This window comes from Archocentrus centrarchus (assembly GCF_007364275.1).
Source record: "Archocentrus centrarchus isolate MPI-CPG fArcCen1 chromosome 18 unlocalized genomic scaffold, fArcCen1 scaffold_23_ctg1, whole genome shotgun sequence".
Classification (NCBI taxonomy): Eukaryota; Metazoa; Chordata; class Actinopteri; order Cichliformes; family Cichlidae; genus Archocentrus; species Archocentrus centrarchus.
In genome coordinates this window covers 1,522,173-1,536,812 of record NW_022060145.1, presented here as the reverse complement: position 1 = coordinate 1,536,812, position 14,640 = coordinate 1,522,173, and the positions used below count along the sequence as shown (strand labels likewise).

The 14,640-nt window shown below is 40.3% G+C and overlaps 1 protein-coding gene across 2 annotated transcripts in view; it reads left to right on the top strand.

Moving 5' to 3' along the window:
- The window catches only part of nrxn2b (neurexin 2b), a 639,543-nt gene that overhangs the window by 420,380 nt on the left and 204,523 nt on the right, over positions 1 to 14,640 (top strand). The window contains exon 1 of one of the 2 annotated variants that reach the window (XM_030722577.1): positions 4,576 to 6,138. The exons of the other annotated variant lie outside the window; for it this stretch is intronic. Within the exon in view, the coding sequence (XP_030578437.1) occupies positions 5,805 to 6,138 (334 nt within the window). The 5' untranslated portion in view covers positions 4,576 to 5,804. Of the gene's footprint in view, positions 1 to 4,575; positions 6,139 to 14,640 lie in introns of those variants that run through there. 2 annotated transcript variants of the gene reach the window in all.

Below are 14,640 nucleotides of genomic sequence, written 5' to 3'. Positions count from 1 at the left end.
TTTTAATAAGGTTCATGATGAAGTAGAAATTGTCAAATTGGGATATTATAGATGTGATTTTCCTGTTTAATTTGTGCTTCTCATTACCTTCATCACATTTTCCCTTTGTTTCCTGACGTTCCATCCACGGCAAACCTGAATGCTCATAGTAATTAAACAGAATAAATTGTGTAAACTTAATATTTTAAAAATCTACTTTAATCATTTTTATTTAATGTGATATTTTCTTTCTCCATGGGTTGATGAGCTTTATTGCGGAGAAGTAAAACACAACTTAAATTTTTAATTTATATCATTTTAACATATGCATTTGTCTCACTTTGCCAAATATTGCACTAAGTGCCCTTAAGAAGGATAGGAGAAAGGGGAGTAAAATTGGACATCCACAACAACACCTGTTTGTCTGCTTTATCCTGTACTGTTCAACGTGACCATGTCTGCAAAGGTTCAGGTTTCCAGCAGCAAAGACATTAGCTAATGTATCATACTGATGTGTTATATTTTTGCTCCTTCGATGCATAGATTGTGTTTGAATAAAGTTTATTTTAGATTAGGAAAACTGTGATCACATAAATGAAATGAGTTAGTGGCAGTTTGTGGTGTTGTTACTTTTAGATTAGTTGTATTACATGATAAAAGCCTTTAAAAAGCAGGCTTTTTATCATGTAATACAATGTTATATTGCCAGTTATAACTCAGCAGAATAGTTTTTCACTATTAACAATTAACACCTCTATTCATTTTCTTTCCAGAATGCATATAGCTCATTCTTCATCTATCTTTGAATTCTTTAACTGATGTTGAGCTTCTCTACTTAGCTTGCAGATGCATAGACTGCAACATGGTGACATCTAATGAGTTTATTTTAATACATTATCTTCTACACTGGTCGCTAGCTTTATGTCTTTACACAGCTAAAATTATTGCAACTGTGTGCAATGAACTTGAAATTTCATTGCCTTTGAAATGGTTGCCCAGTCTGCAACCACTCGCAGTCAGCTGTCATCTTCAAAATCACTGTGATGTATCAATATAGTGATAAAATGGCAATAAGATATTATTGGTCTGCTATCTTTGCAGCTTACAGACACTCATCACCCAGCAATAGTTTTGCATTTTGCTCCTTGTCTTTTTCCACAAACATTCTAAATATCGCAAATACTTCCACACACTGAATATAATATAATATCATTTTGGTGAGGGCAACATGGTGGAGTGGTGGTTAGCACTACTGCCTCACAGCTGGAATGACATCTAGAAGGTCTGGGTTCGATTCCACCTTGGCCCAGGTCTCTCTTTGTGTGCAGTTTGCATGTTCTCCCCATGTCTGCGTGGGTTTCCTCCCAAAGACATGCAGTTACTGGGGTTAGGTTAATTGGTCACTCTAAATTGCCCATAGGTGTGAGTGTGAACGATTGTCTCTCTGTGTTGGCCCTGTGACAGGGTGTACCATGCCTCTCACCCTATGTCAGCTGGGATAGACTCCAGCCCCCCTGCAGCCCTGAACAGGATAAGCAGAAGTGGATGGATGGATGGATGGATGGATAATTTTGGTGAACAATGAAATCAAATAACCTGCCAGCCATGACAGGGTTTTCAAGTGCCATCTGCACATCAGCCTTGCTCTGTTGTTTAGAAAGATATTGATGGTAGACAATGAAGTGGTTAAGCACACTGAAAGTTTAATACACTGGGTGTAGAAACAGCAGCAGAATAGGCAGTGCACCTGCATTGTTTTTAGTTGAACAGACTGAATAAAGTAAGGGACATTTATTAAATAATGAAGCTGAAGGCCACCAGCTTCATTATTTAATACATTTGTGACATTTCAAAGAGACAACCTTCACTTTATGGTTTTGTTCAGACAACCATTAACTTGTCTGGCCAAAAAGGTTTTCACTCAATGTCTTCTTTAGTGTTTACAGTGAGGGGGAGCTTATGAGGTATAATTTTAGCTTGCGTTTGTCCCCTTTGTCACCTTTTTATCCTCCAGCCTAATATAAAAGGGGAGGATAGTGTCATCATACCGTCCATCTGTTTCTCTGAGGTTTTACCTTTCTGCTCTATAGACTCCAAAACCACAGGGAAGGTGAACCTTGAAAATTGGCATATCCTTTACTCTTCAAAGATGTGGAACACAATATTCTTATTCCTGGATATTTAGTACCCTCTGCACACTTTGTCAGTATTTATCTGAAATGGAGGGCAAACAGTATGGAGGATTTTATGCTGATGCTATGATAATATATGCTAATGATATGCGTCCTATTTCTTATGCCTGATTGGCTTAGCCTAATCATGTGATCATATTGTGTTTTGTAATTGGCTATACCTACAGTACCTGACCATTAATGACTGAAATGGAAAAAGTCAGGATTCCCCATATCTAGCAGCTGACTTAGGTCACTGAATAGCTGGCAGTAGCTAGATAGTGAGAAACTGGGGAATCCCAGATTTCTAGGTAAAGAGACAGTAACATCAGTTCTAGGCTGCAACCTTACTGATTAGCCTGTGATGCCAACCTCTGATTGGCTGAGCATTGTTAATCATGCTGGTTGGGGATGACTCATGACCATAATTAGTATAGGCTATGACTCATCATTGAGCAATATTAAAGCCATACCTACTGCTCAGCAATATTGCTCAAATCTACACATGGTTACATTATGTTTTTTACATGGCTGCCTTATGATTATACTGATTGCGTTGATATCAGCAGATTATGTAGTAAGGGTGCATTATGTATATATGAATATGATATGATGTGAGACTTTATGTAGTATACACCCTTGTACAAAAGTGCAGTACTTTCTCTAATTTGTTTACCATGGAATTTTAGGATGTGTTTACCAAAAAGTCTTTGTAAACATGTTAAAGATAATCTCTTACAGCATGATTAAAATTGTTTTGATTTAAAAGTTTAAGGCAAGGCCTCCAAATTAGAGCAAGCTAGTTTTGCAGAAGGTAATTAGATGTCTGCTGAAAAGTTTTCTGTTATGAATTTGGGCTGTAATGTTATCATGACTTCTACATTTTTATATTTTCATTAATGGTGAGAGGATATCCCTATCGGTGATGGGTCTTGTTCAGAAAGTTTTTCAGAAAGCTATATGATATTTTTAAGCCATAATTTCAACAAGAAAAAAACTACTGGCTGCGGTACAGTACAGTAATTACATAAGAGCTTTCAGTCCTCTATCACTATATCTTGCGGTCCTGTTTTATCTCTGTCCAGCTGCAGAGCAGGATTGGCTAAACACCTGTATATCCAAAGAAAAAGAGGAAAATTGGAAGTTTGTGAAGAAGCTTATGAATTTGGACACAGAGTGGTTTCTTCCTCTAAGTTCAGCAGTTCATTCTTGGTGCAAGATCAGGACATGTTGCTTGGTCACCCTCGGTGTCACATGTCCCTCATGCTGACGGAAGCAAGCGCAGCATCTTACAGCTCTCCTGGGATGCTCCCACCTGGCAGAGGTGTGTGTGTGTGTGTGTGTGTGTGTGGGGGGGGGGGGGGGGGGGGGGGGGGGGGGGGGGGGGGGGGCTGGGGAGGAAAGGAGGAAATTAGTTCTTTCTATCACTGCAAAAGACCTGCACTGCCTTTTTCCCATTTCGGCTATTTTTTTTCCCTCTTGTCTCTGGCACTGAGCTTGTGTCCTAACTGCAGTCTCTATCGGCCATGATTTATCTGATACACAATGTCCCGAGATTTCTCTCTTCTTGCTGTTTCCCTCTGTCTCTGTTTTATTCATAGTGCCTCTCCTCTTGCAGTCCATTATAAACAATCCTTCCTATACTGCTCCCATCTTTTTTGTCCTCATTACATTGAATCCTAAGTTCCACCCACTCCGCTTACTATCGTGTTTTCTGATCATCTCCACCTGTCACTCTTTTTCCCCACGCTATACCTACCCTGCCCTCTTCTTGACATGAATAGCTAAAAATGAGTACATGGTGTGCAGGGAGAAAATAACATGAAGAGGGATAGTCTGAAGTCCAATCTTGAAGCGAGTGTTGAGTTCAGGGAGGTTTATCTGCATAGGTAAAGTTGTATCAGTATCTAATGTCACTTGTGGATTTATACACCTTCTTATATACATACTTTAGACAATGTGCTTGCTAGTATTGGTTTTGAAATCAGTGGTGCCTGTATGTGTACGCAAACAACATGCATGTGTTCCTCCCATCGTTCCTGCGTGTGTGCTCTCCTCCTTCAATTCTCTCAAGTCATTCCCCTCCCACTGCCTCTCTCTCTCTCTCTCTCTCTCTCTCTCTCTCTCTCTCTCTCTCTCTCTCTCTCCATTTCTCTCTCTCTCTTGCTCTCTCTGCTTCAACCAGACGCACAAACACTCTCTCACTGTGTCTGCTCTGCTCCGTATCATAGTCACCGTCTGTGCATTCAAAGGATTCGACTGTGTCCACCTTTCCCTCCCTTTCAGCATTATTTCTGCCCCTGACTCTTGATTTTTTGCCCTGCCCAGCACGGAGCTGTGCGTGCATGCCGCTTGGGGGGGGGGGGGATTGGCTGACTCGATAGGAGGAAAAGAAGACGGGAGAACTGTGCGGGCAGGAAGGATGCGCTCGTTGCTGCAGCTTCTGATTCAATTAGCATGAATTTCACAGCAGAGGCAGTAGCGGCAGCATCATCACCAGACTCTCTCAGCAAGCCAGCAGCTGCACCTTGTGTCGGAGCTCTATTGAGAGGACCAGTGTCTGCTTCTAATCTGCTTCCCACCCTGGAAAGCACTGTTTAAAGGGGCAGAGAAACGGAATTTTATCCTCCAAGGTTGAAGAGCAGTCAGAAGTGGGACGGAGCATGGTTACAAGTCCAAGGATTAGGAGAATGTTATGTTGAACTGAAACATCAACCACTCTGATGCTTTGGTTATGGTTTAATCCTGTTAAGGTGTCTTCTTGGTCCTGCTCTGCATTGCATGACCCATATTGATTTGTTTGTCAGAAAAGAGGAGAAAAATTCAGCAACGTCGCACTTGGAAATAGCCAATCGTTTTGCCCTCCTTGTCGACATCCTTTTTTTTTACTATCCAGTCCTTTATTCTCTTTATTCATTCCTTGTTTTCCTGCTTTCAGCTGCAGACTGAAAGGATTCAGAGCTCTTTCAGGGATTCGAAGCCCCGAAACAGGATTTGGCTGCTCCTTGTTTATGCTCATATTTCTTTGCCTCTCCAGTTTGCTCTCTGATTTTACTTCTATGTATTTTTTCATTCTTCTGCTCCCACTTTACATTGTCTCCTAAAAGCTCAGATGGGATGGAATGAGTCTTTTTCTTTGTGATGGAGGCTTGGATTATGGGTGGAGAAACCCTCTGAAACTCTCCCCAAGGCAAAGGAAACCCTATCAAACAATTAACTCAAAGAGCGATACACAAGATATTTTTCAAGGAGCTAAGATGGAGTCTTTTGTTTGCTAAATCAGTGCTGCTAAGCTTTGGTTAATATTATAGGCTACCAAGGATTTAGGTTGTACTTTAAACAAAATAGGTTAAGTTTGTTATTAAAAGGTTTAAGTGTTCTGGGAGAGGAGTCGGAGTTGTTGTGGTTCTCAAGGATCAAGTCAGATGCTTTTGGATATCAGCACTGGACTGTTGGAGAATTCTTTGGGTTCTTTCATTTCAGGAAGGATTTTGTCTTTTTTTTCCCACAGATTTTTATGTTTTTAATTCCAATTGCTTTTGGGATTTTCAAACCAGGATCTTTTTTCCTTTCTTGGCTTATATTTTTATTCTGTATTTTCCTTTCTTCCCCGGGCTGGAAGGCTGGGGATCATGGGCCTAGGATTCATTTAAAATGTTCACTTCCTGTGTGTGTCGTATCAGGGGGAGGGGCCTTACGATCCTTTCAGGTCCCGCCCCCATGGAGCAGGAGGTGGAAGTGGAGGTGGATGGAGGGTTGCTAATGGTATCCAGGCCAAGTGCAGCATCACCTGTGGTATGGGCTAGTCCAGCATTCCTGTTTAGGCTAGTGCTCTCTCTGGCACTGCTAGTTTTCCCTTGCCCAGCCGTGGCTGCACGAGTTTCTTCTTCCCTCAGTACCACCCACCATGTCCACCACTTCCACAACAAGCATGGTACTGTGCCCATCGCCATCAACCGGATGCCCTTTCTTACACGTGGGGGCCATGGTAAGATAAATCCCTTTATTGTTGTCTTCCTAGACTCTCCTAAAACTGTATTAAATCAGCAATTGTTAACAGTTCAGTGGGGTTGACTTATGTTTGTAATGAGCTCTAAGTCGGAAACACAAACCCAGCCTATTGTTTTATCCAGCTATCGATCTCTGTCATCTCAGGAAATATGAGAGGAACCAGGTCTGGGCTACCAGTTTCATTGCTTCAGCTCCCAAAAGGCCAGTGCCTTGATTCATACCCCAGAATTGGTGGATGATGTGTCTCTCCCTTCTGGATTTTTTTGCAGCACATCCCAAGCCAACTGTGTTCTGCTACTTGCCTTTCAAATTCAGCAGCCGTCCTGGGTCTACTGATTTATTGAACTGTGGCCAATTTATGTAATCACAACTCGTAGTCTGGTAGTGTGATGGCAGCCACTAAAGGAGAGAGGCCTTAAGTGGTTGTGGAGATGCTAAGTTTCATATGCCATTTGTCATGGTACATTGTATACTCAAGAAAATCCACAGATAATTGTTTGAGCAGTCCTTATTTTGTCCTACTTTCCACAGTATCTTTGGCTCAGTGCTCTATGGTGCATCAGTTGCGGTGCCGTTCTTAGCCTAAGCTGTCACAAGGCAGAGTTTCACACTGATGATTCCTTTGATGTTTGTCAGCCCCAGCCTTTTCCACTGCCATGTTTCTTCTCCCCTTTTCCTTGAATATATTTTCCTTGTTGCTTATCAAAATGTTGCACATGCGTTACTTTGAGAGGAGATGCTTATTGATTCATCATCATGTTCATGCTCGTGTCTTTCAGTTTGCATCCAGTCTTCTGGTTGATTCTCCAACAAGCCCCAGATCTTTCTTTATGCTGGTTTATGTAACTAATCACTGCCCTTTTTTCTCTTGCTCAGTATAGCTGCAAAGCATACTGACCCATAAGAGCCCACACCCATTTCTCCTTGAAGGAAAATGTATTCAGAATTTCAAAAATTGTTTTAATTATACGTTTATTCAAGAAAATTTCCAGAACATGTGAAACTGTGGCGCTGGTGTCACAGTCTGGTGTCATATGAGGATGAAATAAAGGCCAAAACATGCTTCATTTAAAGCCCAAAGTCATCAGACTTTACAAATAAGGTATTGCATTAAGGGAATTGTCTGAACTGATAAGATTAATTTCAGATGCGTTGTACTGAATAAAAAGAAGAGGGATAAAAACTGTTGAGCAGCTGAGCTGAGTTTGGGTTTGACTGCACTTGAGAACATGGCCTGCTTTGGGTTTATATTCAGTTTTATTGTGATGTAATTGGTGTCACATGTCACATGCAACATTTGTGATTTAGACAGTTTTCATTGTTGTTGTTGTTTCCACGGCAGTGATCTAAGGAAAGTAGGAAGCTCTTTGCATTTTTTTTTCTTCTTGAAACTACTTTTTCAGTGTTGTGGGAGCAATCATCATCCCAATCTGTGTTTTCAGTATTCCAAACTGCACCTGAATCTTTTTTTTTTCATGATAACATTGCTAAATTATAGTTTTTCATCACAGTGCACAGTACTTTTTTTTTTTTTGCTGCTACTGAGAAACAGGAAGTTTTTCTTCTAAAATAGTAGTTCTAACTTGTGTCTTCTTTTTATTTTCCTTCCTTCTCTTCCATCTAGCTTGGATAATTGGATTGCCCCTTTAAAGTCTTGAGTTTCTAAGCTATTTAAATTGACATAATTACCATAAAAGTGTTCTCTGACTCTCTTTCTGTGGACGGTCTGTTTGCCCTGTGAAAACGAAAGGTTATATTTCTATAGCAAACTTAGAGCTCGGGCTGGGAGCTCAGCTCACACTTTAGAGGTCTTTGGGTCTTCTGTGTTTCTTCTCATGTGCTGCCAGATTTACTGTCATGCATTTTTTTTTTTAAAAGTACATGTTGAGCAGAGTAGCTGCTAAAGCAAGATGGGGACATTATTTGGTTGACTGGATGGTTGTATTTGTTGTTCTTTTTCTCCTAAGCAGTATGCTGTAGCAGTTACTAATGCACGCCTACACAGCAAACAGTGCTGCTTCTCATTTGGTTTGTGTTGTTTTTAGCAGCACACTTTCAGCATTTTCATTATCTATTACAAGGCAGCACACACGCGCACACACACACACACACACACATTAGAACACTCCTCTCGTGTGGGGAGTCAAATACAGTCGCCATTATAAATACTTCCACTGCAGACTGGCATATCAAGTCCTTGTCTGAAATGCCAGCTCTCCACATATTGTCAACTAAGTGGCACAGCTTATTACTACTTCTAATACCCCACTCAGTGATAAGAGCCCACTTGCTTCAGAACACTTTCAGCAGGCAGTTTCTCAACTGGGTGTCATTGTCGTAACACTGCAGAGGACCCTTTGCTGTCACTCGCAGATCCACACATTGCTACCGCTGTGATCAGATCTTAGGGTGGCTCCAAATCCCAAGAGCCTCCTATCTCCCTGGATTGGTGTATGCCAAACAACTGCCAGGTTGCTTCCATCTAGTAGGAAAGTAGGCACCTACAATTCATTAAACTGTCACTGTGGCCCTGAGCCCAGCCCTGGGTTTTAGCATATCAGGTCCATGAGACTCAAGGCTCAGGCCTTATCTGCTGTTCTCTTCCTGCATTGTCATTATTATTCTACATCTATCGGGTGAGCTCCTGCAGGGCTGCGGTGCACTCACTTGCTTGCAAACACCTATTTATCTATGAATACACAGAACACCAGTCTTACACTACACGTGTTTGACAACAAGACAGATAGCATGGGAAGATTTGTTGACGTAATTTGATGGAATATTGGAATTTTTACTGCATCTCAAAAAAAAAGGCAACTTTGTGAACTTTTTTTTGTCAGAATTTAATTCAAAGAGGTAAACGTTAACATTTTTTATATCCATTGCATGTAAAATGAAGTATTTCAAGTCATTTTATAAATTTTATTTTAATGTGGATGATTTTTGCTTATAGCTCATGAAAATCAAAAAATCTAGTATCTGAAATTATTGGAATAATTCACCTCGACTTTGAGTAAATTAATGTTCAAACATTATAAATATGGCATACTGTATCTCCATCTTGTTCAGTGCACACAACCACAATTATGGGGAAGACTGACTGACTTGATAGTTGTCCAGATGATGATCATCGACCCCTTCCACAAGGAGGGTCATTGCTGAAAATGCTGGCTGTTCACATAGTGCTCTATAGAAGCATTTAAATGGAAAGCAGACTGGAAGGAAACATTGTGGTAGAAAAAGGTGCGCAAGCAACAGAGATGACTGCAGCCTCTCTGTCAGTAAAAGTCGACTCAAGAATTTGGGAGATCTTTACCAGGTATGGACTGAGGCTGGTGAGCCACCTTGCACAATGTCTTCAGGAAATGTTGCATTACTAATACCAAGTCACTTCTGAACCAGTCAGAAATGTATTTACTTGAGCTAAGGAGAAAAAGAACTGGTCCAAAGCCCTCTTTATCAGGTGAAAGAAGATTTTGCATTTAATTTTAAAATCAAGGTTCCTTTTCCAGTAGGACTTAGCACTTGACCATAACCCCAAAACTACTACCAAATGGATTGCTGACCATTATATTACTTTGTTTGATTGGCCAGCCAACTCACCTGTCCTGACCCCACATAGAATCTATGAGGTGCTATCACGAGGAGGATGAGAAACACACTGAAGGCCCTTATCAAGTCAAACTGGGCTTCAATAACACCTCAGCAGTGCCACGAGCTAATTGCCTCTAGTCCAAAAAGATCCTTATTCATATTACGCTAGGCTTTAGTGCAGTTCATCCATTCATCCATCAGGCTGCTCCATGTTAAGCCACCCTCCTTTTAAGCCAACTTTTTTCTGATTGACTATCCTACACCGGTGGGTTTAAATATCAGGTAGGAGGGGCTGCTGTGGTCACAATCAGAGCTGTGTTCCTAATATGACCATATTACGGATATCTGCTGTCACTGATATAATAGAGAGCCAATAGCAGAAAAAGCACTCTTAATCAGTGTTTAGAGTAGTCTGAAGCTTCAGCTTTTGAAACACAGGGATTACCTGTATGTATAATGACCTCATTAATCAAGGCTTTTTTTTTAATATGAGCATCCACTATTGTTAAATTATAAATTTCAGGTATATTTGTATAAGCATGAGGTCTACTTTTTGCGTCATCTCACTGGGCTGTCTGCCTGGTAATAAATGACCCCTACACACATACATTGCTTACGTTTTAGTATCTCACGCTGGCTTCTGTGTTAGATCAATGAGGAAGTTATGACTTATAAGTACAAAAAGCTATGTGAGGCTCATTTAATATTTTTCATTTAAAGTGCTTTTTGAGGATATGTGTAAATATACTAGGACTGCAATTAGGGAATGATTGCACTGAGGTGTTGATGGCCTACATCATTGCAAATAAAAGCCAATAACCCTTGCCCAGAGCCTATTTACATGTGTGATCATCACTGATTCGCACCAGTGGCATGACCGTGGTTTTGTTGTCAGGTCTGCCGGCACATCTGTGCTTGCCAACAGTCACACCCTTATGCGCACTTTGTATGACTTTGGATTGGTGACAGAGGAAATGTTTGCCATGTGGGGTAATCTACACCTGAAACACTTCAATGCATAGGACTAAACGGATTAAAAAACTCATTTTGATTCCAGCTGTCTTTGATGTCTTTGGGGAGCTTCCAAGACATTTTACTGGTGTGTAGATCAGTGGACAGAATATATTCACCGAGGGGCTTTAGAAACGTGCCAGTTGGTTATGAATTACCCTTTTTCTGAAAAATTGGGATGCATCAAGATGATTTACAAGTCATATAATGCTTATATTCAATTGTCCATAGTACAAAGACAAATGAGAAGATAAAAAATTGCTTTTTTTTTTTATTTATTTTTTTTTTTTTTTTTTTTGAAAAATACAGCATAGAAACTGAAGTGAGTAGGCAAGTGTAAAATGTACACAGTTCTATGGTGGAAATTGTGATGTGGAAAGTGAAAACAGGTTGTTGATGCATTCAGAAATTTATTTTAAAACTCTACAATCCAACATAAAAAATACTAAATTTAACAAATTTTCTGGTCTAAAGAGGAGAAAGCCAATCCACCAGCTTGTTTTCAACGCACAGTGTTGCCAGCATATAACAAATGACGATATGTAAAATAGTCTGCGGTTAAATGAGTATTTGCAGAACTTAAGCTGTAGCACCTGGCTGATCGAAAGGAAGCGTGGCCACTACAATAGAACTACTAGTTAACATGCTGAAAAGGATGGCTGTAGCTCAGTAGGTAGAGCAGGTCACCTACTTATTGGAAGGTCAGTGGTTCAATTCCTGGCTACTGCAGGCTGCGTGCCAATGTATCCTTGGGCAAGATACTTAACCCCAAGTTGCTCTCCGACCGTTCCGTCGGAGTATGAATGTGAGTGAATGTTAGACGATTAAAGCACTTAGCTTAATTAATTAATCATGGAAGTTCTTGTATGAATGCGTGTGCATGGGGTAAATGTGAACGTGTTGTATAAGCGCTTTGAGTGCTCATATCTGAGTAGAAAAGCGCTATATAAGAACTAGTCCATTTACCATTCCCGAGCCAACCAAGAGATGCAGTCTCTTCAGCATGTCCTGGATCTGCCCTGGGTCCTCCTCTCAGTAGGACATGCCCAAAACACCTTTCCTAGGATGCACTCAGGAGGAGTTGTAGTCAGATGTCTGAACCACATGAACTGGCTCCTTTCAGTGTGAAGGAGTGGTGGCTTACTCTGAATCCCTCCCAAATGGCCAAGCTCCTCACTCTATTTCTAAGGGAGATCTCAGACACACTCTTTGGAGGAAGCTCATTTCTGTGGCTTGTATTTGTACTTTTTTTGGTCCCTACTCCGAGCTTGTGACCACAGGTGAGGGTAGGAACATCGATCTTCTGGTGAATCGACAGCTTTGCTTTCATGCCCGGCTCTCTCTTCACCGGCACACCACAACAAATGAGTACAAACAGGAGTTTGTGAGGAAACTATAAGAAATGGGATTTACATACAGATAAGCCAAAGGAAAACCAGCACATAAACAGGAGAACACAAAGTAAAAGACGGAGAAGCAGCCATGGACCGTGGATGATTAGATAAATGTCATAAATCACAAATCTGCACTGGCTAAGGTGATAATGCTGGATCTTTGGTCTGGTGCCATTCCAAGGAAACATATAAAGATGTCTTCCTGAAGAAAATCAGCCAATTTCCCCAGTCATTTATGGTATGGGGTTGCATGAAAGGCAAAAGGGAATGCGAGACATCAGTTTGGTTAGCAGATAGTCCAGATCTCAACCCACTTGAAAATTTATATTGGAAACTGAAAAAGATTAACCATGACAAGGCTCCATCCTGCAAATCCTCATCTGTCAACAGTGTCTTGAGAAAGTTGGAATGTGATGAAGAATATTGTTTTTCATTAGCGCATATGTGCACTAACGTATCTGTGCATGTACTCTCACAAGTTTGTATATTACAAAACAGCTCTCAGTGCGTAATAACTAAATTTCAGTCATCACCAGTATAATTTATTTCTTTGTCTGCCCTTCATAACGGTCATCTTGGAAATGAGGTCAGACTGAACCTCAGGTGTATTTGTATGAACATAAAAGGACTGTAGGCAGGAAATGAAAACTTAACCTCAATCACCTCAAGCCATCTAATAATTTGTGATTTAGACAGGACCATAATTACAACTGCTCCACATCACCTGGGCCTTTCAGCCTTGCTTGTGGTTATAGTGTGTGTGTGTGTGTGTGTGTGTGTGTGTGTGTGTGTGTGTGTGTGTGTGTGTGTGTGTGTGTGTGTGTGTGTGTGTGTGTGTGTTTGTGAAAAACATATGACCAATATTTTTTTCCTTTATTGTCAAATAAGCAACCTCTCCATCAAAAAAAAAAATCACATTTATTGTTATCTCCAGGAAGCTTTGTTCACAGCATAAAGATGCATGAAGGTCAGCCACAGCCAAATACCTCCTGAAGGTAAGACAGGTGTTGAGAAGCCAGCTGAATGGTAGGAATAAGATCCAAGCCACTAATACATATGCCCTACCGGTCATAAGATACCCAGCTGGAATAATAAGCTGGCCACAGGAGGAGGCAGATGCCACTGATATCAGGATGCCAAATCTTTTATGTGCTGATAATACGCTCCATCAACTCCAGAAATTTTCAGCAAAATCCGTTCATAATTTTCCAAGTTATCCTGCTAACAGACAGTCGGTAAGACAGACCAATGTGACCAAAAACATAACCTCCCTCCCCCTATCTGAGTGAGGTAATCATCATTTCAAAGCTGCATTTTGTATGTGCTCAGATTACTTTGCCTAATATTATAATTTGTTTAATGATCTGAAACATTTAAGTGGGACAAATGTGCAAAAACATAAGTCAGGAAGAGGGCAAATACTTTTCATCAAAATTACAATGAAATGCTGTGATTTTGACTTTGCTGCAGTAAAGGTCTAGAGGAACATCTCAAGGGAGGAGATATATCATTTGGTGATGTCAGTGGGTTCTCGACTTCAGGCGGATATTGGCTACAAAGTTTCTTAATCCAAGTATAAACAGGTCATGAAAATTTCTGTAATGATTGAAGCTCCAACTCTGTTATACTATATAAACTGCCTAGGGTACCAGGATTGTCAACATCTGTATAGCTTTGGGGAATCATTTTTATAACACTTTAATCCTTACAAATTATATGTAGTATGTGTAGCAGCTGACCTCAAAATGAACTGTGACACTATGTGTATGTTCCCACGTGTCTGTGAATTGTCTTCACGTTTAACGTCCTTTGCACATTACCCATATGTTTTTATAACTAATAAACTTTTGTAATTCATTGATAAAAGGAAGATAAAAATGTGATAAATTAACATACATGACATATATGACATACGTGTGTCTGTGTATGTGTGTAGGTCTCTATAAATCTGACTGCAAAAATGTTTAGCATGATATGCAATATAAAGTTCAAATAAAACACAAATATAAATGAAAGAAAAAGTGCTTATCAGCTTGAGAAAACCTGCAGCCACATGTTCTGTACTTGATGTGCTGATGTTGAATTGCATTGTTGCTGTGATTTTAGTGACCAGTCTTTTCCCTCTAACCTGTGGTAATCATGGCTACCCACCTTGCAGTGCCCTTGAAGTAACTGAAAATATATTAATTAGCCCTGTTAAAGACTGCCAACCTGTCCAGGGGAGCCTGTCCTCCTTGAAAAAAAATGACCTTATTGGTAGTTTCTGCAAGCACGTTTTACGACCAATATCTATGTTTTAAAATGAAATTAATCGACCTCTAGCGGTCGTAAATGGAAGCGCTTGTGAGTAATGTGTTCAGTTTTGTCTGGCAAATCCTGAAAAAATACATAAATATGGATTTCCTCAGATTTCTGAAAGGTCTATGCAGACTAAATGGCACTTGATGCAACTGGAAAAGTAAAAAAAAATAAATAAATAA